Here is a 27,312-nt window from a genome sequence, read left to right on the forward strand (position 1 = left end):
TGAAATAGTTGTGGTCTAAAATCCCTGATGTTGCATGAGGTTTTCAAAAAAAATTGCGGTGAAAGTTGCTTTTTACATTTTTGTTGCGGGAGGAAGTGAAAGTTGCGATAAGTTGCGATTCGACAGTCGCGGAGAGGGCACAGTCCACGGCCCCGGAAAGCAGCGAGGTCCAGGCAGGAGGGCGCTGTAAAGCTCGTGGCCGGAGCCGTGAGGCACCTTCACCCCCGAGCCTTTCCATGCCGACCCAGAGCTGGTCGCGGTGCACTGCCGCGGAGGAAATGCACCCGTGGAAGCCAGCCAGCGCTGGAGAGAGGTCCCACGAGGGGATCCTCCCGCACCGTGTGGCCGTCCCTGACCCACCGAGTCGAATCCCCCGGGCAGACTGCGCGGAAGTTGATTACGAGCAAAATCACGTCGGAATAAACCATTATGTGAGGGGATGAAAATTAGCTAGTACTGTAAATAGTTCGTAAATAAGGTAGATTTTAATTAGAATGCCAAGCTTAATCATTAAGTGTGGATATTTTATAATAGGAAAATGCAATTTTGAAAAATAGGCCATGTTTAGAGGGATTGTTTGGGATCGTTAAGTGGGCCACTCCAATTGTTTAGGCGGGCCGGATGTGGCCCGCGGGCCATAATTTGGAGACCCCTGCTCCAGGGTAATACCAAATATTAACAATCTGAGGATATTACAAGGATGTAAAGGGTTTTATTTTGGTAGTCTAAAAGCTGGAAATGAGTCAGCTCTTTTTGCACTTCCAGTTCCCTCGCCTCGAAGTCAAAGGGTTTGTTGAATAAAGTTTTCATTAGGTACCTTAAATGTGTGACTCCGATATAAAATATGACCTGAGGGTAGGCTGTTAACGAGGAGGCGGTCTAACAGCACCGTGAAGGATATTCATTAAAGAAAGCTGATTAAATCATCATTACTGGAGGTTACATATATCACGTATCAAGAATAAATCACAATCATTTCATGAGAAGAGGTAAAAATATTTTATTCCAACTTTATGGGCAGCAGTGTGTATTATATCTTCCAAACTTTTAGATTTAATCGTTTATTGTCACCGACCAATCACAGTAAAGAACAGACAGAGCATAGTGACGTCCTGGGCGCCGCCACGTTGGATGTACTGATCCACATCTTTGCCCATTTTTTGATTGCTCATGCGTCATTTACATCAGTACAGACTCGCTGCTCGACTAAACCAACGTTGTGTAAGTTGAAAAACATGGATGAGGGAGGAAGGTGCAGTGTGGGTAGGGAGGCGATACAGGGAGAAGAGGGATGGGTTGAGGTCAAGGGGGGCAGGAGGAGGGAGGCTGGGAGGAGTCCCAGTAGTCGAGGGAGGTGGTGGAGGTAAAAATGGTGTGTAATTACTCTCTTACTCTCTTAAATTAGAGGGGAGGACAGTGCAGCCAAGCTCCTGCTGGTGCCTGATGTCTGAATCTCTCCTCCACCGCTTTCCCTTTTATTCCTCCTGCTCGCCTCTCGTCTCCCCGGAGTATCACAGAAACAATATCTGTGTGCGAGCCATGATGCTATGGCAATCTGAACAATCATTTTCATTTATAAACTGCCAAAGCTTTTTAGGTTAGACTTCATTATGCTCCAACTGGCCGCGTGCCAAAGTGATGAGAAGAATCGACAAAGAAAAGAAGGTGTCTTTATAAACAGGATGAGGGATTAGAGTGGCATCCATTTGAATGTGTTGTATTAACAGTGGGATGAAATGTTCTTGGTGAAGGAACAGCGAGGAAATAAAATCTCTCTTCAGGATCAGAGTTTCATGACAAAGTAAGTTCCAAACAACTGCTCAAGCTTCACTGTTAATGTTAAGAAATACCAGCCAACCAACTCGTCATCAGCAGAAAGTAAATCGAAGAATGTAGCAAGTCTCTAAATGTATCAACCAGTCTGCATTTGCTTTTTTGGACTTGTGTCCCCTGGGGTTCCTCTAGGGGACACGGACGGAGTATGGGGTACTAGAGCCTTCTTGCCCCTTCGTAATTTTCACAGATGGGATCTCAAGGTGCAGCCGCATGAGGCGGGTGTCTAGTTTGGGAACCTCAGGATTTCGTCTCTACTCTTTACAGATGATGTTGGTGTCATTGGACCATGATCTCTGGCATGCACTTGCGTCTTTCTGAGGCCATGGAAAACGGTGGGATGCTCCCTCCAGGTTGGGAGTCAAAGAGTAAAAGAGTTCAAGTATCTTGAGGTCTTGTTCATGAGTGACGAGTGTGAGATGGAGTGGCAAGTTGGTGTGGACATTGTACCGGATCGTTGTGGTTTAGATGGAACTGAGCCTGAAGGCAAAGCGCTGGATTTTCCAACCCTCAACTATGATCATGAGCTTTAGTGACCGAAAGAATGAGATTGAGGATACAAGCGGACGAAATGAGCTCCTTATGCAAGTTTTTCCTCCACGTTTGGAAGAAGACGATGAGGCGTGGGAGAGTATGCATGTGGTTGCAATCTGCAACTTCACTGCTAGGTGGCAGTAAATCCCACACCCTGGACCTTTAAATGACTTTTAGCTGATTCTTTTATCCAAAAATGACTTACAATAAGTTCATCCAACCATGACAATATCACCCAAAATGGCGAGAACCAAGTTAAACATCAAGTGAAAAGTTTCAAGTGAAACAATCAGAGATTGAGGGTTTTGTTTTTGTCGGCCAACAGATGAGTTTTCAGTCGAGTTTCTGTTGTTCCACCAGAACAATCAGTCTTGATTTTGTTGGGCGCAGCTGGGTCCACTCATTGTAAGGGAGCGTCGAGGCTGATTGTCTGGGGACTTTGCTTGATCATGTCCTGGGTCGGAGCAGCACGGCTCTTCTCTAACACATCCATATCGAGTTACTCCGATTTGGGGTTGTCTTGGAATGTATGTTTTGCTTTCCAGTGCAGTCTTTAACTGAGCCCTTCCAGTTTTAGACCAGATTTTCAGGCCAAGATATAATTAAAGCTGCAGGTTGCGTCGGAAACATGAAGTCTTCAAGTTGCGGTTTGTATTTTATATTTGTTTATATTTTTAAATGTGTCTGTCAGAATATTTTAGTCGCGCGACAACACGGTGGCGATGGCAGACCACCAGCGTACAAGTCGGTGAAGAGGAAACTCATTTTTATTATTCTCTCTTGGTACAGTGAGTGCTGCTCTCCTCTACCAGACTGGAAATTTTTAGCTACACAAATATTTCTTGAAGGCAGAGCCTCTCAGGAGGGAGACGAAATATTTTATTAGTTAATTAAACTTCAACAGAGCCAAAAGTGTTTCAGTTTGTACACAGGCAGCCTGTCAGACAAACAATCCTTCATTTTGATTCCAGTAAGTCGAGGTTTAAATATATTGTTTTCCTTTATTCAGTGAGTCACAAGTCAATCAAAGAGTCAGAATTAGCTGATGACAATGATCCTCTCTGTGTTTTGTTGGCCAGTTTCAGACCAGAGCTAACGTGATCCATGATACTAACTTATGTATTGTCCAGCTCCGGTTCTGGCACGACAACGGCTCCGCTCCTCCTCGTCAATATTCCCTGTAAACCTCTTCTTCTTCCCGGTGATCTAAAACGTGGGAACGTCAGTGAAGAGTCTCGTCAGGTGTCAAACTGTTTCACCTCATCGATTTGTGTTTCTCCTAACCTGAAGGGTCGATAACGGTGCCTCACACTCTTCTTGTCTCTCTTTATATTTTCCTCAATCAAGACTTCTTCTTCCTTTCTTTCACAAGTGAAGTTTTAAAAGCATTTCCAAGGACACTGGAGGCTCCTTCTTCCGCTCCTCTTAAGCCAAGGAGGTAAGAGGAGCCATAAACTGAATGCATATTGCATGTAAGTGCATGAGAGGTCGTCCATTACTGCATCTGCACAGGTTCTTATGAACATTAAGACGGAGTGTGTGTGTGTGTGTGGGGAAAAACACGTAACTGGTGGCAAAGCTGATAAACAAGAGGAACTGTGGATTGAACGCACAATCTCTGTTTTAGCACCTGCCACACACACACACACACACACACACACACACACACACACACACACACACACACACACACACACACACACACAGTTAATCCAGTGTAGTGATACTATAATCTCATTAACCCCCCACAGCCGCTCTCTTCTGTACCTATCATTGACTTTTTAGTTGTTTATTACATAGAGCCACTAATACTGATGGAGGAGGCGAGTGGATTAATGCTCCTGAGACATGATGTACGTGCCGTAATGTTCATGCTGGAGTCCAATGGGTCGACCCACTGACTCAGATAAGATGCTGGAAAACTCAGCATGTAGCCTGTGTACAGTAAGTCACATAATGTGAGTAAGAAAAATCACAAAAACACATTAAACAGCTACTACAACCAAAGCATCAACATCCGTGGATGTGAAGTGAAGTCAAAAACTGCAGTTCCTCTAACGTCCACTTGAGGCTGGCTCCAGAAGTGAGTCAGTCTCCCACGTCCAAATTACATTACATTACATTACATTGCATTTAGCAGACGCTTTTATCCAAAGCGACTTCCAGAGGAAGACATAAGCTGAGAAAGGTGTAAAGGAGCACAGAGTAGTTGTTAGTTTTGTTAGGCAGGGAAGCATTCTCGAAACAGAAAGGTTTTTACAAGTTTTTTAAAGGTCGAAAGGGATGTTGCTGTTCTAGTAGCCGTTGGTAGGTCATTCCACCATTTGGGGACAACTTCACAGCAGAAATAAAGATCGTTTAATTCGCAATCTATCACACTCAACCACGATGGGTGGCTGCTTGTCTCAGCTCCACCCCGTCTCATTCCCATCTCCAAATTTGGATTTGCTCAGCAACCAACCCCAAATCCAAAGATTGCTTGACAGTCTATGTTATCTCCGAGTGCGTTCACATGGACTTTAGCGTAGGGTGTTTACCTCCATGCTATGAAATGAAGTCAAAGTGGAAGTGCCAAAAAACTCTGACTCACTTCTGGAGCCAGCCTCAAGTGGACGTTAGTCTCCATAAGTCCCCATGTCCAAATGTCCAACTTCACAGCAGAAATAAACATGTTTACAGCCTGGTACAAAAAACAGTTTTGGTCTCTGTAGCTAATTTCCCCGTTCATGACAACTGTACTGAGGGTGAATTTATATACAACTCACCTGTTCACATTATATTAAGGCTTAAAGTTATGCAGGATTAAGAGAGAGGACGCTTTGATTGACAGGTGGGTGCCACCCACGAGCCACATCTTTACTGATTTTTTAATTCGCCAGGAGGTGGCAGAGGCGGAGGTGATCGGACGTCACAGAGCCGAGGCGGAGGTGATCGGACGTCACAGAGCCATGTCCATGGTTGGTGCAGGAAGTCACCAGGGCATTAAAATGGTTGTTTGTTGACTTTACTTTTTACTTTAATTTTACCATCCACATCTCTGACTGCAACACACACACACACACACACACACACACACACACACACACATAAATATCTGTAGTGAGCTTGGCGTTGTTCCCCAAATCAGAATGAGCAGCACAATTGGTGCCACGCTTCGGATTAGCATACAGACAATGCTTCGTTTCTGGCATTTGCACAGCTCTGTTTAGTCAGTTCAGTCTCTCCCAGCGTGGTGAAAGGCAGCCGCAATCATCCACTGGTTTCTGATTCATTAATAAAGAGATAATTCATTAATGAGGCTATTTTTTTTTAAACATTTAAAATGCTAAAAAGGTATCGAGGATCAAGGGTGACATCATGGACACGACGTCCATGTTTTATGCTGTCTATGATTCCCAAAAAGTTTGTATGCTGTGTAAAACAAATGAAATTAGACAAATGCTTTTTCAAACAATATGCAATAAAATTTAGCACAAAATAATATTTCATGTTCAAACTTTCTTTTGTAAATTAGATGCCGTGTTTGGATCCTTCCATGGGTAAACAGATCTATGCAACTATCTTCTTTTATTTCCATTAATTGTTTTGTATCAAATGTAGAAATGTGAGACAGAGAGAAGGCTCAAAGACTCCAAACTCAGTAGTCCTGCCAGTAAACAGCACACGGCTCAGTCTGCCTGTCATACTTTATCCCGGTTCACCCTTAAATGCAAGATTACCAGCCCGTGAACAGACTTAATAGAGTAATAAAGTCTATACTTGGTGAGTCAGTGTGTGGACTGCGCTCGCTTGTGATTTAAGCTGATAAGCCTGTTTTTTTTTTGTTTTTTTTAAACATGATGCAGCTTTAAGGAGGCCGGGCAGCTCATCGCAGCGTCGGCTGATGTCAGTCATTCCTGGTAATCATCTGTACTTGATACCGGCAGCGAGTGATAATAGCCCCGTGCATCAGATGGACTCAGTAATGTGACCATTCCATATTTATAATGTAGTGATGATGCTCAAAGGTGAAGCTGTATCATCATGATGGGATCATGCCTCAGAGGACGAGACAGGATGGACTTCCTGGCACTTTGTGCTGCAAATGCAACATCAGTGATCGTGCAGTTCAACAGAAGAAGTGCTGGTTTGGCCTTTTAGCCTCAGCTCCTACAGCAACCACCCTCTTCTTTTTTTATTTTTTTACTGGACCTGAGACCTCCCTGTGCCGAGTTAACATTTCACATCTGCAGAAAGTGCTGCAGCTTCCTTTTCTAGCAGTGAGGAAAAACAAACAGCACCTGTGGAGGAGGAAACTATAAAGAAGAGCTGGAGAACATGCTGATGTTCAGCAGGTATAATGTTTACTGACTAGTCCAACAGCAAGACGCTCATCTCGGCGTCTGTCTTTCACCAACGACTAAAAGTTATCTTATGCCCAGCTCCGGTTCTGGCACGACACCAGCTCCAGCCTGTAAACCTCCTCTTGTTCCCGGTGATCCAAAACGCCTGCAGTACTAACAGCAGCTACAGTTTACTTCACTGTCCATCCTAAACTCTGTAAATCACAGAGAGTTGAGGCGGAGCAGCCGGAGGACATCAGAGGGAAAACCAGAAAACATTTCCTCCATAAAATATGATCCAGTTTCACCAGAATCAGTGAAATAGTTGCTGCTGTGTGACTTAGTGCCGTAAAGCGTTACGTACTTCTCCCGACCCGGAGCCCAAAGTTACATAGAGTGAGAACAGACGTACGAATGACAGAGACACAGTTCAGCTGATCACAGGTCAGTGTGGGTCAACAGGAGTTAACAGATGTTAGTTTATGAGTGTTGCTTTAATACATTTAATGTTTCAGAGAGGGGGATGTGGATTTGTCCCTGAAGTGATGTCACAGAGACAGTATGAAGAAAAAAATGAGGAGCTACATCTATCTGACTTTTAACTGCATGTTCATCACCTTTAAACTGAGTTCAGATGTTTCTGATTGTTTCTGTCTGCCCTGTGACTGATCTGTTCATTTCTTAGAAGAAAGAGGCATGATGAAAGAGGAAGATTCAAAAAGGTAGAAACGATGACTGAAGGTTACCAAAATGTTACAGTAACCCAGCATGTTATTACAGAACATGGAGATCCTCCCCGAACAGAAACATGAAATCAGGCTGACCGCATACACAGCAAAGAGTACACCATTAAGTTCTGGGTCCTGCCAGCCGCCTGGTGTTCGGCTTCTTTAAATCTGCAGGGCAGCAGGTCTGTCATTATGAGCAGAGCTTTGGGTGTGTCTGAGAGGCAGCCAGCCAGAAACTGGAAACCAGGCCACAGCAGCAGAAACATCTGTCCTCCTTCACATCCGTGTGAGCTCACACCACCCCCTACTGGGTACAACCAGTACTACTACAAACCGCTCAGTGCATGTTTTCTGCTGTTTGTGTGTTTGGATCCAGTCAAACTGGATCTTTATTTTGCAACCAGGTGATACCAAACACACAAGACCCAGAATGAACCGGACAAACTACAAAATATGTTTGATGATGCTGATCTCCAGAGGGACGCAAACAAACGCTGGACTACACTGCACGACACAAACCAACTGGAATAAAGTCAAACTATTCTACGACACTCAAGCTAAGGTGACTTAAAGCACACAGTAAAGGCTGCACTGCTGCTGCTGCTCAGTCCGAGTGATGAGAACAAACTTAAATCAAATACGTCTGGGAGAAACTGGGGTTGGCTTCTTTAAAAGTATTTTTGTTGGAAAATAAAAGAAGCAAACGCCACCAGGGGGCCTCACATGAACCTTTTCCTGACAGGTAACACACACCTTGATCCCCTAGAGCTCCCTCTAGGGCCATACCAAATATTAACAATGTCAGGACACTACAGCAACTTTACAAGAAACATTTTAACAAACCTTGCAGTGTCAAAGTAAAATCATACACCTGTTTCTAAACTGGAACATCATCCCAGTAATATCTCTTGAACTCACCTGTTTCTTTCTTATGTTGATGTATTTAATCATTCCCAGACTTAGTCCCTCACCAACATGGAACGTCTACAAAAAAAACAATTCATGCAACAAATGATGAGCTAAACAATTTCTTCATCATGCTTTCAAACATTTAAAAATGGAGCCTACCCAATCAACTCCAAACAGAGGCAGGCCTCAGCTGCTCCTCCCAGGTGTGTCTCAGTGCAGGAAGAAAGGCCCAGGTGAGCTTCCCCCGCCCTTCTTGTAGACTCCACCCCATTTGCCTGGCATCAGGGCTGGACTTCCTGTTACCCTCCCTTTCACATTAAGACTAACTGAGTGACCTGCTGGAAGTAACAAGCCGCTCCTGACACCTTGTGGTCAACAACAATCTACTTAATCATCACACCCCCCTTTGTTTGAGGTTGAATACTGTAGCAGTAGAAGCACATAATATCTGTTAACCTACTTATAATTCATTTGTGCATAAGATTTCAAAGACCTTTTCAGTATGTATGTATTAAACATTAACGTCCATCGTCCCTGCAGATCGAGAGAGAGTTTTCCGTAAAGGGATGATGTGCCCTGCATCTTCAACCATACCCATGCCTGACTAGGATATCCTCTGAACGAGACAGACAGAGACAGAGAAGACCACTTCCACAGAAGAGGAGCCTGAATAGCTGAAAGCTCGGCCTCAATCTACTTTGGAAACTAAAGGGAACCACAAGGAACCAGCGTCCTGAGAGCGCAGTGTTCTAAGACGGGTAGTTCTTGTCAGAATACAATGCAGCATCATAACTGTTGATATTATTCGACAGATGGATGCTTCTTCACTGAAGTTCTTTGCTCGCGTCTCAGCTTGCTAGTTTTTCGCTTGGTGTGAAATGCTCACTGCTGCCCATTGCTCAGGGTAGATACACGCTCTCTTATGAAGTTTGACCTACGAGTGTCTGAATCAGAGCTGACGGCATTGGAATAGAAATAGAAATACGACCCTTAAATCATCTCTTCATGCGAGGTTAAAGATAAGTGTGATACCAACAGTGGTTTTATCTGAATGTCGGTGTTGTGCCACTTTAGTACACCATGTACTTCCTTGTCTCAATTCAAGCACGGCTGTCGATCACTGACAGTGTAAACACACTTATGTACTCAAAATATCTCAGTTAGCATTCCAGCTCAGCTGGTGAACCTTGTAAACATTCCCCTCTGAACGAAAGCATGGCTGCAACAACACGATGAATATGTTTTTTATTGGAAAGTTTAAAGTTTTTATTGAATAATTTGGTGATTATTGGTTTACAGCTTTATTCCATTCAAACATTTGTTACAACATGCGATATACAACAACAGTACAATGATCGCTTGCATAGATATATGGTAATCTTTGAGCTGGACCTACTCTGTCTCTGTTAATTTGCATGTGGCTAACATGAGAATTGCCAATTACAACAATTAGCACAGCTTCAGATCAGAAGTTGGCCTTGTAGGCCAGCAGATAACCGTCGTTGTACATGTAGATCTGTTTGTTGACGGGGTTGTAGCTCAGACTGGCCACTCCTTTAGCTACCTTCTCCATCGGCAGTGCTAGTGAGTCGTCGTGTTTGCCTGTCGCTGTGTCGAAGGCGTAGAACACCTCCTCGCGGTATTCGTCCACGTAACGAGTGGCATACATCACGCCGCACGCCATGAAGGCATTGCTCACCGCCTTCTTGAACAGCCTCGTCTCCCACGTCTGAGTGACGTTGAGCGTCTCAGTGTCGTTGTCCCAAAGTAGCCGGCTCACCACTATATTACCGTGGTTACCCATGGTGGCATAGATGGCCCACAGGCCGCTCTCATCTGCCTCCACATCCACATCACTATAGGCACGGCAATCAAAGTAACAATACGGGAACTTGTTGTGGAAACCCACGCCGGTGCCTGGAAGCGTCACCCTTTCAACCCTACGGGTTTTCAGGTCATAGCGGCAGACGTTTGGAGCGTTGTAGCAGTGATAATACAGCGCTTCACCATAGAGAACTGCACTTGGACCCTCGATGCTGTTGGCGTGAGTGTGGGATGAAACAATGGTGAAGTCCTCGTACTTTGCAGAGGCCATGAAGTCTTCATAGTTTTGGTATACACGCAGAGTGTTGCTCGAGACGGGGCTGTTGAGCAAAGGCTGGACCCAGTAGCTGTTCTTCTGCCACTCACTGTCCATCTGGGCCTGTTGGCCCCATGACCCGGAGGTGTAGCTCTTACCGTACGAACTGATCTTAGTCATGACAGGATCGCTAATACTGGTGATCAAGCCCTTGAGGCAGTGCCTGTTCCGGCCTGGAAACAGAGAGAAGAGAAGGGTCTAAAGATCGAGTAATGTACAAAACAGTCTAGAGCAAAGACTGTTTCTCAAAAAGTTTCTTAAACTTTTAGGCTCTAAGTGTGACAGGGTCAGTTTTATTGAACACTGCATGCCTTGTTTTCTTAACTTTGGGAATGGGAGAATTTAAACAGTGGCTCTTGACTCCTGATCTGCACTTCTCTTTATAATATTTCCCATGTCTCTTTTTACTACACTCTAAGAAAAACTGGTTCTTGATAAGTGTAAGAATCCACAAGAACCCTGTTTTGCTGTTTAAGGTTTTTTGGGGGATCTAAATGCAAAAAATTGCACAGTTGCAGAACTTTTGATGCTTTAAAGAATCTTTTTATGTTGGATGATCAGAATACTGAATACACAGAAGGGTTTTTTAAGTCGAACTTTGGAACACTGCGATCTAGTTTTGATAAAAACTGACAGTTTGAACATTTTTTTTGTGAACCTATAGTACATATGCACTGTAAAAAAACAACAACAATAAACCCCCCAAACAAAACAAACAAAAAAATAACTCAAAATAGTATGTTGTACAAAACTCTGTAAAATTATGGACATTTTCTGTAAAGTAACAACCAAACAGTTTTTTTTGAATATCATGCAATTAATAACATTAGTTATACAATATATAATATTAATAATATATATATAGAGGAAGGTACCATAGCTTGAGAAGCAGTAGTCTAGAGTATTACCCTCTTTCGTTGGAGATGGGGTGTGTTGAGCCGCATTTTGTAATAAACGTCCAAAATGTAATAACTTTTTTATTTCATTTTGTAATAAACTGCCCCAACGCATTTTGTAATAAATTTTGCCGCATTATGTAATAAGTTATTACATTTTGACAAGATTATTACACAATGCACTTGCAACTTTTTTATTTTCTAGGAAATGTAATAACATGGTGCATAACAATTCTAAAGCATAGTTTATTTGTTTGTTAATTGTATTTTACTTTAAAGTATTTGTAAAAGCTAGGCCTATTATTAGTATCACTGTATTAGCCTAGTAGCAGTACTTAGCAATTACTATCAGTACACTATTCAAAGGTTGCATTAACAGAGAATATTATGTGAATTGCAGATTTTTTGCATTTGGTAATAATCTTGTCAAAATGTAATAACTTATTACATAATGCGGCAAAATTATTACAAAATGCGTTGGGGCAGTTTATTACAAAATGCGGGCCTCAAAAGGGTGAGACTTGATTTTAGCTATATGGATTAAATCTTTTACATTTTTTAACCCGATTTCATCTTGAATAAGTCCCCAAAAAATCTTCAAAACAAGGCAGAAAGGATGCATGGAAGGGTGTTGAATGTCAAATTCTGGGGCTACATTTTTTTTAAAGACAGTTTCCACCATATAACCATCTTGGTCATACAATATGTGTTATTCAGTTATCAATTGCATTTTCTTTATATATCTATTATATATCTCTATTATATATTCTTATTTAAATACAGTAATACACTCTTTACCTCTGTAGGGTTTGGGGATCGACTTGCAGGACTCGGCGGGGTTCTTCAGGTAGCGAAGTTCTCTTTGATAGTCTTCAGGTTAATGGTGTCTGACATTTTCATCCTGTCCACATCTGTATGCAGTTTACCCACCTAACCACACACACACACACAACACACACACCCACATGCAACACAGTTGCAGTTGTATGCGAGGTTAACATAAATTTCCACCAAAATTTACCTTCAGAACATTTTAAATAACTCATGTTATCGTAATTTATTCTACTCAATTTCAGTTTGATTTCTTTCTTTCATATCTGCTTTACGCTCATGTTACTCATGTAGGAATACAGTAATTTGCATGTTCGGCTGTACCTCTCTGGAGAGTTTCCGGGTTTGGGCGTTGTTTAGCTGGCTGTGGATGGCACCAACGTTTGTCTCCAGCTGACTGAGCTCTTCGACCAGCAGGCGCAGTGGCAAAGATGAGTACAGGCCTCGCTCATGCAGGTACTGGTGAGGCTCCAGCCTGGCCGTCAGGTTTGAACCAGAGCCTGCATCTCAGGGAGACGCTGGCTGGACAAGTTCACCTGAAAGGACATTTGAAATGGTCTCAGTTTCATTGGGGACTGTACCTTCACAAACAATTGCCAGTTAAGTGAAGAGTCCTGATATTACAGTTCACAGTTGCTGAATCACATATAAATGCATGGTTCAAGTATCCATAACCACTGCAAAATGATGCCGGTTGACTTTATTTCTCACCTGCTCTATCAGAGAATCCAAAGATACTTCACAGGACTGGACCTTCTGCAGCACAGCCTCGTACTTCACAGCCGGGAACGACCACAGGTTTGAATCCACCGCGCACTCACACAAGTCATCCTTCTTCTTGCCTGTAACCCGCCGAGTCTGACCGTCAGCCTGCAGTCACATATGTAAAACACTGATTTAAAAGGATTGTAAAAGAAGAAAAAATAAAGACTTGTTTTCATTTTAAACTCTAAAAGTAGGACATGAAGTGTAACTCACTGACGGCAGCAGCAGTAGGAGCAGCAGCAGCATGTTTAGAGCTGGAGAGATGAACCGTGGACCGACGAGGACAGAAGCTGTTTGTACTGAAATCACCAGCCCTCCTCTTCTCTTTTCACTTCAAATCAATCACAACAAACACGTTTTGCTGACTTGCGTCTCGTCACCAATGAGTCAGTAAAGAAACTTAAAAACACTCGTGTGGATGTGAAACTCATCAAACAGCATTTATGGTCATCCCACAGGTTTTGCTTATTTCCCTCCTACTTCTCTCAGTGGTTATTATTTCCCTTTGTGATATCCTCTGCATGCTTTACACATTGTTATAATGCAGTAATGTATTTCATTATTTAAGCAGAATAGTAAAAATAATTCTGCACTCCTGAATGTATCACAGAGTCACTTTGAGTCATAATATTAAAGATGTCATGGAAAAGGATGTTTTAATTGTCAATTTATTTATTTATTAAGTGCCACAGATACTCTACTTCAAACATAGCTTCACTAGTTAAAGCTAACATTTTATGATTCGGCTACTCACGTCAAAAAGTCTTTGTTCAAATCTCAGGATAATAACAGGAAAAAGAAATACTACAACTACTATTAAATCATACTGAACTGATGAATACCAGTTTACCGCTACTTGTTAGTATCTTCTAAAAAGACCAGAAGTCTGTTTCATGAAGCAGGATCAGTAGGTTATCTGGATAGCCTGTTTTGAGTCCATCAGAGGGACAGCACATGTTAGAGGTTTTGGAGATAAAGTCCGAGATGGTTCGGACATGTCCAGAGGAGAGATAGTGAATATGTTGGTAGAAGGATGCTGAGTTTTGAACTGCCAGACAGGAGAAGGCCTAGAGGAAGACCAAAGAGGAGGTTTATGGATGCAGTGAAGAGGACATGAAGGTTGGTGTGAGAGAAGAGGATGCAGAAGACAGGGTTAGATGGAGGTGACTGATTCACTGTGGCGACTCCTGAAGGGAAAAGCTGAAAGGAGAAGAAGAAGAAGAGATATTGAATAACAAGAAAATTTCAGCATTACAGATACGGGCCTCTGTCAGATGTGATGCTGTTGGCTGAACCAGGACACTCTGTGATGCACTTTGGCTGGTTAAATATGTTTTATATGAGTGGATCATGAATTTCTGTAACAAATTATTAATAATCCAACAGTTGTTATGACGTTATGACGTCTACAACATTTCAGGGCAATTTTGACCAAAGTGGCCGAACCAACAGTTGGAGTGACGCCTCTACCATCATGGCTACAAATGATAAATTAAACAACTAATTGAATCAATTTCCAAAACTTCCAATGTTTGACTTTCTTTCATATGTTGCTGAAGACTTTTGCTGTGTGGTACTGTACAGTCTGCAGTCATTTGTGGTACTGTTAAAAGACCTTATGCAAACGCTGTAGTTACTCAACAACATAATGCACATATAACAGAATTAAAAAGCAAATTTAGATGGTTTCTGCTCAAGTATGCAACTTCTTTTGTCACTTTCTCTTCCTGAATCTTGTAACCACATCAGCACAGATACAGTATTTGCATGTCTGCAAACTCACAAACTAAAATAAAAGCAGCTATTAGTCACGTCCTCCACATTTGGATCTCCTTCCTATGGACTGATTGCAGCTTCATGGCCTGAAGGAACAAGAACCTCCATCTCTCTGAATGAACAGTACAAACAACACGAATTCATCTCAGGCTGAGATATGAACTCGTATCCGAGGGCAGCATTTGTTTCTGATGATGTACTGCATATATAACGTATATAAAAATATGTAACGAATGTTCAGGCTTCAACAAAAGTCTTTTCCTTTTTTGGAAAAAGTCATATATACTTTTCATTCCTGTTTTAAGCATCACTCTATATCATTACAGTACAAAATACCAACGCTTCTTAAACGTCCACTTGGTGCTGACTCCAGAAGTGAGAGCAGCTATTCTTCTACTGCCAGTCCGCCCTGTTTCTACAGTATCCCAGATCAGACATACCAAACACTGGTTCTAGACAGATTTTGCATTTACACCACAGATTTTCCTTCATGCTTGGAAGAGGAGGCCGAGGCCAACCGCTGAAAAAAAAAAGATAAAAAAGAATAACCAGGTGAGAGAGCGTGAGGATATTTCCATCCTTATAAACTTGAAGATGGCGCTTCATGAGAATGTGTCAGGCCGGACTCAAAACAGGACTCAGGCGCAGAGGTGTCAATGATCTTTTTTACTGAAATAACAAAAAACCCTCGACTGAGTGATGCTATGAAAATCAGGCCTAAACTAGGAAAAACAAAAATCACTCCAACGGAGGAAAAACTCTAAACTACTTTATGAAAAAAGGTTATCAAAATCAAAATCACTCACCAAGAGGGAAAGCAGGCTGCAAAACATTAACTGAAAGCGCTCCGAAGGAGGCTGAAAAACACTACACTATGAAACCAAAAGGCTAGACTAAGAATTCACAACAGAAAATCACTCAATCGAGGAATATAAACAAAAGAACACTCGAGCAACAATGCTATGACTATGAACGGACAAGGAAACAAGGCTTTGGCGATCGATCTAATGACGAAACACTTCGGCACAGGACAAAGGGAGACGCAGACAATATATACACAGGGTACCGGGGACACATGAGGAAGAACAAGTGACCTGAAACGAGAGGACAGGTAAATATCAAAATAAAACAGGAAATGACGAGACAGAACAAAAACCCAACTTGACAGAATGAGGTGAAGCAGCAGACTTCGAAGACAGCGAAGCTGCACGACAGAGGACGAAGTCAGTCTCCATAAGTCCCCATGTTCAAAACTTCACAGCAGAAATAAACATGTTTACAGCCTGGTACAAAAAACAGTTTTGGTCTCTGTAGCTAATTTCCCCGTTCATGACAACTGTACTGAGGGTGAATTTATATACAACTCACCTGTTCACATTATATTAAGGCTTAAAGTTATGCAGGATTAAGAGCGTGGACGCTTTGACTGACAGGTAGGAGCTGTTACAGATGGTAAAAGTATTTTTTTTCCGATAAGTGAGAAGTGTTCTCCAAATTTGACTTAAGTAATATCTATTAATATTTTGGGATGTTTCTGCTGTCCTGCGGCAGTCTCGACCACAAGGAGGAACTGAACAAATTATGAAAGGAACATGGCAAACCGCATGCACGCACACACATCACGCGCACACAAAACACAGACATACAAATTAGTAGGAGTGTTCACAGGTTGGAAGCTGCTGCAGTCATATTCACACTGTGTTCAGGGACTGTTTCATTTAGCTCTGCTCTCTGATCCACCATGAAGCTGAACGTGATCGTTACTCTGTGTGCTCTGTTCAGCCTCACACGACAGGTAAGAAAACACTGGGGATATACTGATTATTAAACCACTTTTATCAACTTAAATTTAATCATCAATCATCCTATACTGCCCATTTTAAATGTAGATATATTTACATTTGATATTTACTATTTGTTTTTTAACATTTAACATTTGATATTCTTGACTTCAGGCACCTCCACGTGATGAGTGTGTGTGTAAGTTGATTAATTCACAGAAGGCATTCCCTCATGACAAACTCAGCACAGTGGAGGTCAATGCAACAAAATGCACCGACAACATCACCCCACAGAAGGTAACTCGTCGTGTTATTTACTGAACCAGAACGTAAAAACCTTGGCAGCTGTAAAACTGAATAAAAACAGATGTTAAAGGAGTCCTGAGTGACTCTCCAGACTCTCTCTGCAGACTCTGGAGCTGGAGAGTCTGCTGCTGGGTTTGGAGCGTCGTCTGCCCCAGCTGCAGGAAAATGTGTCGATGCTGGAGATGGAGGATGACGGAGATCTCTATGCAGTCCTCAGCCTGCAGGTGTTGGAGAACGAACTGATGGAGATCAAGCAGCTCATCGACAGGCTCAACGGCTCCACCCTGGGACACCAGCGGCTGACTACTGACACCAATAAACAGGTAAATTCTCACACAAGCACCAACACAGACAACATTCATAGAAGGCAGAAGGCTGTAGACAACTCTCACATATGCAGTTGTACTCAAGGGGAAGTACAGTTTGTGTCCCGTCGCTCGTGCTCGAGTAAGCATGAACCTAAAAACTGACATAACTGAAATGAACATTCACTAACGTTACTGTCTGTCATGCTCCTATATTTTGTCTGGACCATTGGCTCCATGATACTAACGAGTCTGCTGCTTGCAAATAAGTAAAAAATTTAAAAATTAATAATTAATAATTAATTAATTAATTAAATTTGATTGATTTAGAAGAAGTATAACATAAGTCATCTCATGATATAATATTTACGGAGAATTTTCCCACCATGAGCAAGTATTTTCTTTAAAAATTTACGGAGAATTTTCCCACCATGAGCAAGTATTTTCTTTAAAAAGCAGAAACCTTGAGTAGAACCTCATGGTGGACGGACATCTGACACCAATACATCAATAATAATGGCCAACCTTATTATTATTAATAATAATTCTTCTGCTGTCCCTCAGCTGCAGGACCTGAGAGCAGAGATGGTGCAGCTGGAGACCTACGACACCATGCAGGTGGTGAAGGGACATCAAGACAACCATCGTCTGAAGAAAGACCTGGACCAGTGCAGGAATACATTTTTCCCCACCATCCAACCCACTCAGCATCCACATGGTATGTCCCAAAGCCTCACTACTCAGCAGACTGTAGGAAGATTTTCTTCTACTATTTAACTTGGACTACTAGAAACCACCAAATAGATACGTTAGGAAATAATTGTCAATGAGTGGACACCATGCTGAACCAGCTGAACTTTATCCCCCCCTTTAAGGTTCCTGTCCCCACGGTCAGTTTCAGAACATTACCGGGCCGAGGGTGTACACAGCAGGAGAGTACTCTGGGTCCTACAAGTATGGAGCCTGGGGTCGAGATCCCAAACCAGAGGTGGGGAAGGAGAACTGGTATTGGCGGGTAATGTTGACCTCGAGCGACAAATACGCCAACTACGTCCGACTCTACTCCAGCCTGAGCGCTCTCATTGTTGGGGTGAGCAACCCAGGTAAATTGCTCGTATGTGTGACACCTACTTCTTATGAATAAGAGCACAGAAAGAGGAATTTCTGACAAACAAAAGAAGCGTCATTAACTCTTGTGCAATCTTCCAGCCATTGTCCTGTCTTGAATATAACCCAACTTTGATCTGCTCATCCTGTTCATTGATTCTGCAGGCAACACTCCGTTGGCAGACCTATCTATCATATATAAAATTTATCCACCATTTCTTTCTGCCCCCCCAAAGTGATGGCAAAAAACTGAAAATCAATATCAGACTACCAATGTTTCCTCTTGTTCTTCTTTCAGGTAATGTCATGATCCACTCCTCTAACCCGACCACCAACACCATCCAGGGTCCAAATGTCGTGCTCTATGAAGGGGCCCTGTACTACAACTGTTACAACAAGGATGCTGTTTGTCGATTCAACCTCACCACCCAAACTGTTACCACTGTACAACTACCCAAAGACACCAGGTTCGCTGCACGCATCCATAAAAATTGATGTTTCTGATGCCAGAATGAATGCTAAGTTTCTACAAAACATGACAAAAATCATGAAATCTTTTATATTTGAATGTAAATATTGAAAACTAAGATACTGATAAATGGTTTTCCGAAGTATTTTTCAAAATGAAATGTCACCCCTGTGCTCTGTTTTTCCAGGTTCAATTCAAAGGGTAACTTCTGCCACCTTGATGAATGCTACCCGTACACCGACCTAGACCTGGCAACAGATGAGTCAGGTGTGTGGGTGATCTATACTACCAAGCAGGACTTTGGCAACCTGGTGCTGTCCAAAGTGGAGGAGGGTGTCCCGCCAACACTTAACCAAACCTGGCGAACCTCGGTCTACAAGCAGGGGGTGACCAACACCTTCATGGCATGCGGCGTGCTCTACGCAACACGGTACGTCAGCAAAGACATGGAGGAGATCTTCTACTCGTTTGACACCGCGACAGGCGCAGAAAGGTTCAACCTTGGCATCTTCATCAAAAAGATGACTCCGAACATTTATTTCCTGAACTACAGCCCTGTGGACCAGATGCTACATGCCTACTGTGACGCCTACATGGTCACCTATAAGGTTTTGTTTTCGTAAATGCATCATCGTGACAACATTTTTGAGAAAAGCTTGTGAAATTACCTGTAGTAACATGGTAAATTCACCATAATATGCATTTACATTCTAATAATCATTAGTTAGAAAACAGAATCATGTCATACTCTCAATTTAATAAATGAAAACATTACGTACAGTCACTTCTACTTTGCTGTTCTTTAAACCAATGTCAATGAAAGTCAACACTCCCTAGAGATGCTTCACTTTAAGAGCCTAACAGGGCAGAGGTTGTTTCCTCTGAGTTTATTTAAACATCTGTAAGAAGTGTATCTTAACACCTGCTACAACTTGACAATACCATCAGGAACACCATCGCTGAAGCTGTGACGCAGATTATATCTTCTTAATGCACAGTGAGTCACTAACTAATAAAGGGAAGTTATTTAACACATTGCATGCAGACAAACACCTGAATTAAACATTGCATTTAAAGGCTGCAGTCTGTTTTGGTGGTCATTGGGTATTTTGTGCAAAGTGGTCACTTTCTGTTCCTGAATCTTCAAACCATCTTCGGCACAGATACTGTATGTGCATCTCTGCCAACCCGCAACGAAAAAAAAAGGTATTAGTCACATCATTTGTACCACATTTGGATTTCCATCCCATCATTTAGACACATTCACATCACGTTAAGATATGAACTTGTTTGAGGACAACAACTGTTTCTGATGCCTAAAAACTGTTAAAACTGTGAATGCATGTTTGATACATTAGGTTTTTTAGGTATTGCTATATATGATGTTTTGTATAACTTCACATGCTTTGCACAATACATACATGTACATACACTCAAAACTCAAACTTCATTTATTAATATAGAACCTTTAATGCAAACAGGCATACAATAATAAAATGTTATAAATAAAGTTTATAAACTAGTGTATAAAGAGGACCAATTCAACATAAACTAAAAACTGCAATAATAAAATGTAAGAAATGTAATAATAAACCAGAAAACTGCATATCCTGCGGAAAAATGGATGCCTTCTTCTGAAACGCCTGATTCAAAAATGTGAAATGAGCTGAAAAACAGTAGAATAGCATAATAAAGCGTAAAAATGTTGAAAAAAAGTAGGGTATTGTAATAAAGTTTAAAGTTTGAGTGAAGTCTGTAGCGGAAAGTATGTACTGTAGAAGTAGACAGATTTGAACTTTGTTCCATTCATTTTAATGTAAACTTTTAACTTGAAAAAACTTTAATATTTCGAAAAGAATAAACGGTATGAATTGGTAAAATACATGCCATAATGTTGCTGAATGAGCTGAACATAGTGATATTTGAATGGTTTCTGTAGCACAAAGTTTGTAGGACTAGTGGAAGTTTAAAGTATGAAGGTTCGTAGAAAGAGTTAGGACAAAGTATGGAGGAGTTAGGTGCCAAAGGACTAATAGTAAAGATTTGAAGAACGATATGCCGGTTCGGCAGGGACAAGAAATATCAGAAAAAATGGACGAGGCTTAAATGATCTGTCTTTAGTTTTTTATATAAATATCTACAGAGATGTAGTCCCTCAGATCCACCAACAGACTGTTCCAGAGGCCACCGTGGATGAAGACGGACTCCCCAGGTGTTTGGAGGTGTACAACTAGGAGTCCAGTTGCAGAGGATCTGAGGGAGATACTGTATTCAGTCATATTCAGACTGTTCAGGGAAGTCCTTTGCTTTGCAGTGCACTCTGGTGGTAAAAATGATCATTGCTGTCTCTTGCTCATGGTTCATCTGTTTCTGAGTTGTAGTTATTGGACCATCGAGTAATTGTACACCCTTTATGCAAGTTTTCATTGGCCAGGGAGGGTATGAAAGATTGTAATCTGAGACGCAAGTACATGTGATGGGCTACAAAACACTGAAACCTTATATTTAATTAAAATAAAAGTGCAGTCTATGGTTTTCCCCAGTCTGTCTCACACCTGCCCATCATCTACAATCAGTGTACCTGCCATCAAACAATCAAGAGTTCTGGACATAACTCTACTTACAGTTTGTTTTTGCGCTACATGACCTGCATAGAACTTTTATTTTGTTCCCATATGTGTCTCCTGCAAAGTCAAACATGAAAAGTTGGTCTGTAATTAATGCAGTTACTACACATATTGGCCAAAGGGAACAAACCATAGAGGAGAGGATCTTCAGATTTGGGGCGACATCAGGATAAATTCACCATTCTCCTTGGTTAAGCTTCAATAAATCTCCTGGACTCCATCCATTGTACTCGCCACTGATGAATAACAATTTGAACTTTTAGAAAAATCTGACAAATAACTCACATTACCATTTGTTATGAAACTGGAGAGGGGGAAACATTCATTTAGAAAGCAGGAACGTTCATTCAAATACACATTCTTGAACAAAGTATTCATCTTTATTCTCTTTATTGTTGATAATCGCATGTCTAGAACATCGACCCCAAGCTGCATTTGAAAGCTCAGTAATTGTGTGATTCATAATCTAAATAGCTGGTCACTGATTTGATAGATTAGTTAACAGATTATTTGATAATCAGAATAGTTGTTAGTTGCTGTCCTACAATACATAGGCTTAGGGGTTTGGGTTAGAGTACAGCTTCAGATCAGAAGTTGGCCTGGTAGGCCAGCAGATAACCGTCGTTGTACATGTAGATCTGCTTGTCGGTGGGGTTGTAGCTCAGACTGGCCACTCCTTTAGCTATCTTCTGCATCGGCAGTGCTAGTGACTCGTCGTGTTTGCCTGTCGCTGTGTCGAAGGCGTAGAACACCTCCTCGCGGTATTCGTCCACGTAACGAGTGGCATACATCACGCCGCACACCATGAAGGCATTGCTCACCGCCTTCTTGAACAGCCTCGTCTCCCACGTCTGAGTGACGTTGAGCGTCTCAGTCTCGCTGTCCCAAAGTAGCCGGCTCACCACTATATTACCGTGGTTACCCACGGTGGCATAGATGGCCCACAGTCCTCTCTCATCTGCCTCCACATCCACATCACTATAGGCACGGCAATCAAAGTAACAATACGGGAACTTGTTGTAGAAACCCACGCCGGTGCCTGGAAGTGTCACCCTTTTAACAGCGTTGGTTTTCAGGTCATAGCGGCAGACGTCTGGACTCTTGTAGCAGTGATAATACAGCGCTTCACCATACAGAACTGCACTTGGACCCTCTACAGTCTTGGCGTCAGTGTATGATGGAGCAACGGTGAAGTCCTGGTGGTTGGCAGAGGCCATAAAGTCTTCGTAGGTTTGATATACACGCAGGTCATAGCCCCAGATGTGGCTGCTGTATAGAGTCTGCAACCAGTAGCTGTTCTTCTGCCCCTCGCTGTTCATCATAGCCTGTTTGCCCCATGACCCGGAGATGTAGGTCTTACCATGCGGAGTGATTTTAGTTGTTACAGGATCGCTAATGCTGGTGATCAGACCCTTGAGGCAGACCTTGTCCTGGCCTGGAAACAGACAGAAGTGTCAGTTTTTTACCCTTGTTGTCTTTAACTTAATATATCATGTTGTTATGACCTGGCTCTCAAAGGGAAAAAGGGAAGTAACATGAACCGAGGTATAAACAAAGCTATTTATTGAACAATACGATGATGATGGTGGCCACGCCTCCGTCAGCTGGGGCCAATTAGGATCTGGCAACCACACACCTGTTTTTAAAGATTGGTCCCTCCGTTTTTTTGTCCAAAGATTTGCCAATAATTTGATTGTTCAGTTGTTTGACTGACAAATGAGGCTCATTCTTGCGATTTGTCATCCCAAGTTTTACAGTGTAATCCCATTGTGGTCAATATGTTCAGCTGTACTCGAGTATTTGTTCTGATTACATTACTTATGAGAGCCAATCATCAACAAGGTCAACAACACACGATGAAGCAGCGAGCTATCAGAACACACATATACATGTCTACACTACCAACAGTGGACTATGGTGACACAGTCACCTAGTGGTGACTAGTGTGATTTCGCAAAAATAAAACTATAATATAAATTTTACTTTCAAGGTATTTTACCATATTAATACTGCAAATGTGCCTCTAAAGAAACAGGGCAATTAAACTTGAACTTTTTCAATATTTATAATAATAATTATGGCCATTTTTTAATTAAGAATAAATAATGTTGTCCCTGTAATTCAGAAGGGTAATCAAGGACTGTGCTACACGCAGACTCTTACCTTTGAAGTCTGTCGGGATCGACTTGCAGGACTCGGCGCTGTTCTTCAGGTAGCGAAGTTTCTCTTTCACAGTCTTCATGTTGAATCTGTCGGACCTCTCCATCCTGTCTACATCTGTACGCAGTTTACGCACCTAACACACACACACACATTTGTATACAAATGAATAACATATGCACATAGTGTCCCATTAAATCTGACTTAAAAACATTTCAAACAATTCTGTTTTGTTTCTTCTTGTTACATTTATTCTGTTCAAATTTCAGTTCCAGCCTCTCACTTTTCTTTCAATCATTTTAGCGTCCCTGCATGTTCGGCTGTACCTCTCTGGAGAGTTTCTGTGTTTGGGCGTTGTTTAGCTGGCTGTGGATGGCACCAACGTTTGTCTCCAGCTGACTGAGCTCTTCGACCAGCTCGCGCAGTGGCAAAGATGCGTACAGGCCCAGGTTGTTCAAGTACTGATGAGGCTCCAGCCGAGCTGTCAGGTTGTTAACCAGAGTCTGCATGTCAGGGAGACGCTGGCTGGACAAGTTCACCTGAAAGGACACACAGACAGAAACTCCTGTTTGTTGATGACTGATCATGTCTTCAGGTTTCCAGGGTCAAGTTCATTAAGAACCTTGCGTTTCTCTCAGCCGCCTTGCCCTCGTTACATTCCTGCAATCTCATAATTTGCTTTCTTTCAAAATTTTGTAGTGTTTGACGGTAATATGTGTTTTTATTTATTTATTATTTAACTTCAAAAGGTATCGCACCACGATATTGTGAGGTGAATTCAGTCTAAAATGTAACTTTGCCTGTAACACTGACATCTAGTGTACTGCAGTTAAAATTCAAAATACTGGAGAGTCATCTAGAGTCGTCTTCTACGTCTGTGCTTCAAAATAATGATGGAAAGAAGTTTAACTCAATAGAATAAACATTGCACACAACAGTTTAGTAGATCATGTGGTAGTGGGTCGTATTTTTGGCAACTTTTGAGAAAAAAACCCCAGCAAAATTAAAGGTTGCCTTAAAGGTTATAAGTTGCCGTGACCCGTCAGTCCTCGCCACGGACTCTACGGCTCACAAAGCAGCCTTCTTCTCTGGCAGTAAGAGCCGAGTGGGTCCCACCGTTTACTGATGATGACTTTATAACTTCCCACATGTCGTGTCTTTCGAAAAATTTCAAGGGGAAATAAATGATGAATTTATGCATGGAGAAGTGGCCACGGCCTGGCCAGTCTTCCCGTACCGACACTACGGTGCACTCTGTCCCATAAAACAGCCTCCGGCCGGTGAGAGCTGCATGGGGACGGTAACTTTTACAATAGTCTTTTCACAGCAACGTCCATAAGACTAAAAAGACAGAGACGATTTTTTACAGAGGAAATCAGGTGGAAAAATCACCGACATGTTACCATGTATATTTCCGATTAAGTGATTTTCTTCCATTGCTATAATACGTTTCATACCTGGCAGCCCGGAGCGCCGACATGGGAAGAGCATTGTTGTCAAGAAGCTCGTATTTCTATTGAGCATGTTTCCTTAATCTCTAAAGACACAGCATGGTCATTTTATGATTTAATACAGGAAATATCTGACATATTGTTACTTTGAACTATTGATTATTCCTGATAGCTCGAATTTGAGTCCAATCACTTTCCTTAATCTGTTAATGTTGATGAAGTTGGTTACTTTTTGAGCCTTATCAGTTATCATTATATACTTTAAATACTTTTGTATGTTGCTACACCAACACTTGCCTACACAAATTAATATTTCTAACCCGTTTTCATATTTCAGTATCACTGTGTTTATCACTGTGAAATGCTGCTGCAGTTTCTCACCTGTTCCTGCAGAGAGTTCAGAGATACTTCACAGGACTGGACCTTCTGCAGCACAGCCTCGTACTTCACAGCCGGGAACGACCACAGGTTTGGATCCACCGCGCACTCACACGAGTCATCCTTCTTCTCGCCTGTAACCCGCTGAGTCTGACCATCAGCCTGCAGTCACATATGTAAAACACTGATGTTGTATACGGACAGGATAGTAAAAGAACAACAAGAAGAGAACAAAGCCTCTGATGTCGTTACATTTTGTATCTTCTTTCATCCTTAAACTCTAAAAGTAGGACATGAAGTGTAACTCACTGATGGCAGCAGCAGTAGGAGCAGCAGCAGCATGTTTAGAGCTGGAGAGATGAACCGTGGACCGACGAGGACAGAAGCTGTTTGTACTGAAATCACCAGCCCTCCTCTTCTCTTTTCACTTCAAATCAATCACAACACGTTTTGCTGACTCGTTTCTTGACACCGATCACTCCCAAAAACTTTCACAACATCCCATATTTTTCCAACCTTCCACCAGCGGTTACCATTTCCCCTTTTTTAAATAACCTTTCCAGTGTTTCCTGTTTGAAAAGTGTTTGCAAGACCTGATGTTTGCAATTATGTTTCGAAAACATTCATAAATACAGGAGCTGAGCTTGCAATTACTCTTTCTTTATTTTATAATTTATTATATATATTATATTATATTATATTATATATATTAGATTACTTTATTTATCCCTCAGGGGACGTTTCACTGAAAAAAAAGTGTAATATACACAGAATTAAAGTAGAAAGGGCAAAAACAACAAAAACAGACAGAAGTATCTCATAATCTACACAATAAACAAAAAAACAATCTTCTTGTTATCTCTAGATTTTCTTCATCCACATGCGAGCAGTTATTTTAAATGTTCTTATTAATAAATGTAAATAAAGGATGCTTTGTTTGCAAAGGCAGTTTCGTTGACTTTAACAGCACCTGGCTGTCAGTGTGCACCTTGATTGATAAAAAATTCAGATCCATCGGCATCATTTTTTTTTTTTTTTTTTTCTTTAGTGACAAAAGATTTTATAAATGACCTCGAGTCATCTCAAGAAAACAGAACCGGCTGTTGGATTTTGTGTACTCAGTGCTAAGTGATCACTTGCTGTTCCTGAAAGTTGTTATCGCACTGTCAGTGCAGATTTTACACGCATCAATCACGCCATCACTTCCACATTCAGAACTCCATCACACCATCCCGTCACATGCCGGCAACCTGAGGGACCAACAACCTCGAAAGACCGTCTGCTTTGAACAAACAAGCAATGGAAGAAACATTTATCTCAGGTTGAGATGTGAGGTGCCGTCAGAGGAGTCAGATTACTTTCAAATGCAGTCAGTTACTGAACGCAAATGATATCGTAATCTTTATATCAGTATCACAATCTACTGGATTACCTCAAAATCAAACACTGGAAATATTACATCTCATACTGATCCTGATTACATCGAACCCCAACTCTGTCAGCATGCGTGCTGGCTGGCGTCTAATTTTGAAATATATGTAATGTAATCAGAACAAATACTCGAGTACTGCTGAACATATTTGGAGGCAAAACACAAAAACACCAATATATATATGTAAAGTTGCTGTATTCACACTGATAATAATCCAATAATATATATTAAACACACCTTTTTAAAATTGCTTTTAATGTTTAATCTCTAATGTGTTTTTAGTGTACTGTCTTATATTGTTTTTGATGACTTAATGTTCTTCTCTGTAAAGTGTCTTTGAGTACCCTGAAAAGCGTTTTCAAATAAAATGTATTATTATTATTATTATTTTCAGATGGGGAGGTAGTTAAAGAAGCAATGATGCTAATTGCTAAAACTGTACTTGAAGACGAGAAATATGGAACTGACATGATCTCCAATCTCTCCGATGTTCAACTGGGGGCAGCTACGATGGTAAGAAGAGCATCTGCTTGTCCGGGAACTTAGCCGACCAGCTGGACCA

The 27,312-nt window shown here is 41.6% G+C and overlaps 3 protein-coding genes across 5 annotated transcripts in view; 1 reads left to right on the plus strand and 2 right to left on the minus strand.

Annotated features, from left to right (window-relative positions):
• Positions 1 to 8,543, minus strand: part of smpd3 (sphingomyelin phosphodiesterase 3) — a 116,123-nt gene extending 107,580 nt beyond the window's left edge. For 2 of the 3 annotated variants that reach the window (XM_027272472.1, XM_027272471.1), the window contains exons 1-2: positions 8,486 to 8,540; positions 8,336 to 8,401 (exon numbers count right to left, since the gene is read on the minus strand). The gene's annotated coding sequence lies outside the window, so the exon portion shown is untranslated. Of the gene's footprint in view, positions 1 to 8,335; positions 8,402 to 8,485 lie in introns of all 3 variants that reach the window. The other variant, XM_027272473.1, reaches the window with a different exon arrangement.
• A 7,848-nt stretch (positions 8,544 to 16,391) lies between these two features.
• LOC104938932 (olfactomedin-4) lies at positions 16,392 to 19,490 on the plus strand. Its single transcript, XM_027272098.1, has 7 exons — positions 16,392 to 16,529; positions 16,690 to 16,812; positions 16,926 to 17,144; positions 17,691 to 17,844; positions 18,002 to 18,229; positions 18,532 to 18,700; positions 18,890 to 19,490. The coding sequence occupies exons 1-7, from the start codon at positions 16,476 to 16,478 to the stop codon at positions 19,323 to 19,325; spliced, it is 1,383 nt and encodes a 460-aa protein (XP_027127899.1). The 5' UTR covers positions 16,392 to 16,475; the 3' UTR covers positions 19,326 to 19,490.
• A 2,197-nt stretch (positions 19,491 to 21,687) lies between these two features.
• LOC113744057 (olfactomedin-like) lies at positions 21,688 to 25,777 on the minus strand. The gene is made up of 5 exons (XM_027272097.1): positions 25,628 to 25,777; positions 25,322 to 25,480; positions 23,816 to 24,028; positions 23,493 to 23,625; positions 21,688 to 22,764 (listed from the first exon to the last, which is right to left on the minus strand). The coding sequence occupies exons 1-5, from the start codon at positions 25,658 to 25,660 to the stop codon at positions 21,917 to 21,919; spliced, it is 1,386 nt and encodes a 461-aa protein (XP_027127898.1). The 5' UTR covers positions 25,661 to 25,777; the 3' UTR covers positions 21,688 to 21,916.
• Between the last annotated feature and the right edge of the window lie 1,535 nt (positions 25,778 to 27,312).

The sequence above is a fragment of the Larimichthys crocea genome, chromosome XX, assembly GCF_000972845.2.
Source record: "Larimichthys crocea isolate SSNF chromosome XX, L_crocea_2.0, whole genome shotgun sequence".
Classification (NCBI taxonomy): domain Eukaryota; kingdom Metazoa; phylum Chordata; class Actinopteri; family Sciaenidae; genus Larimichthys; species Larimichthys crocea.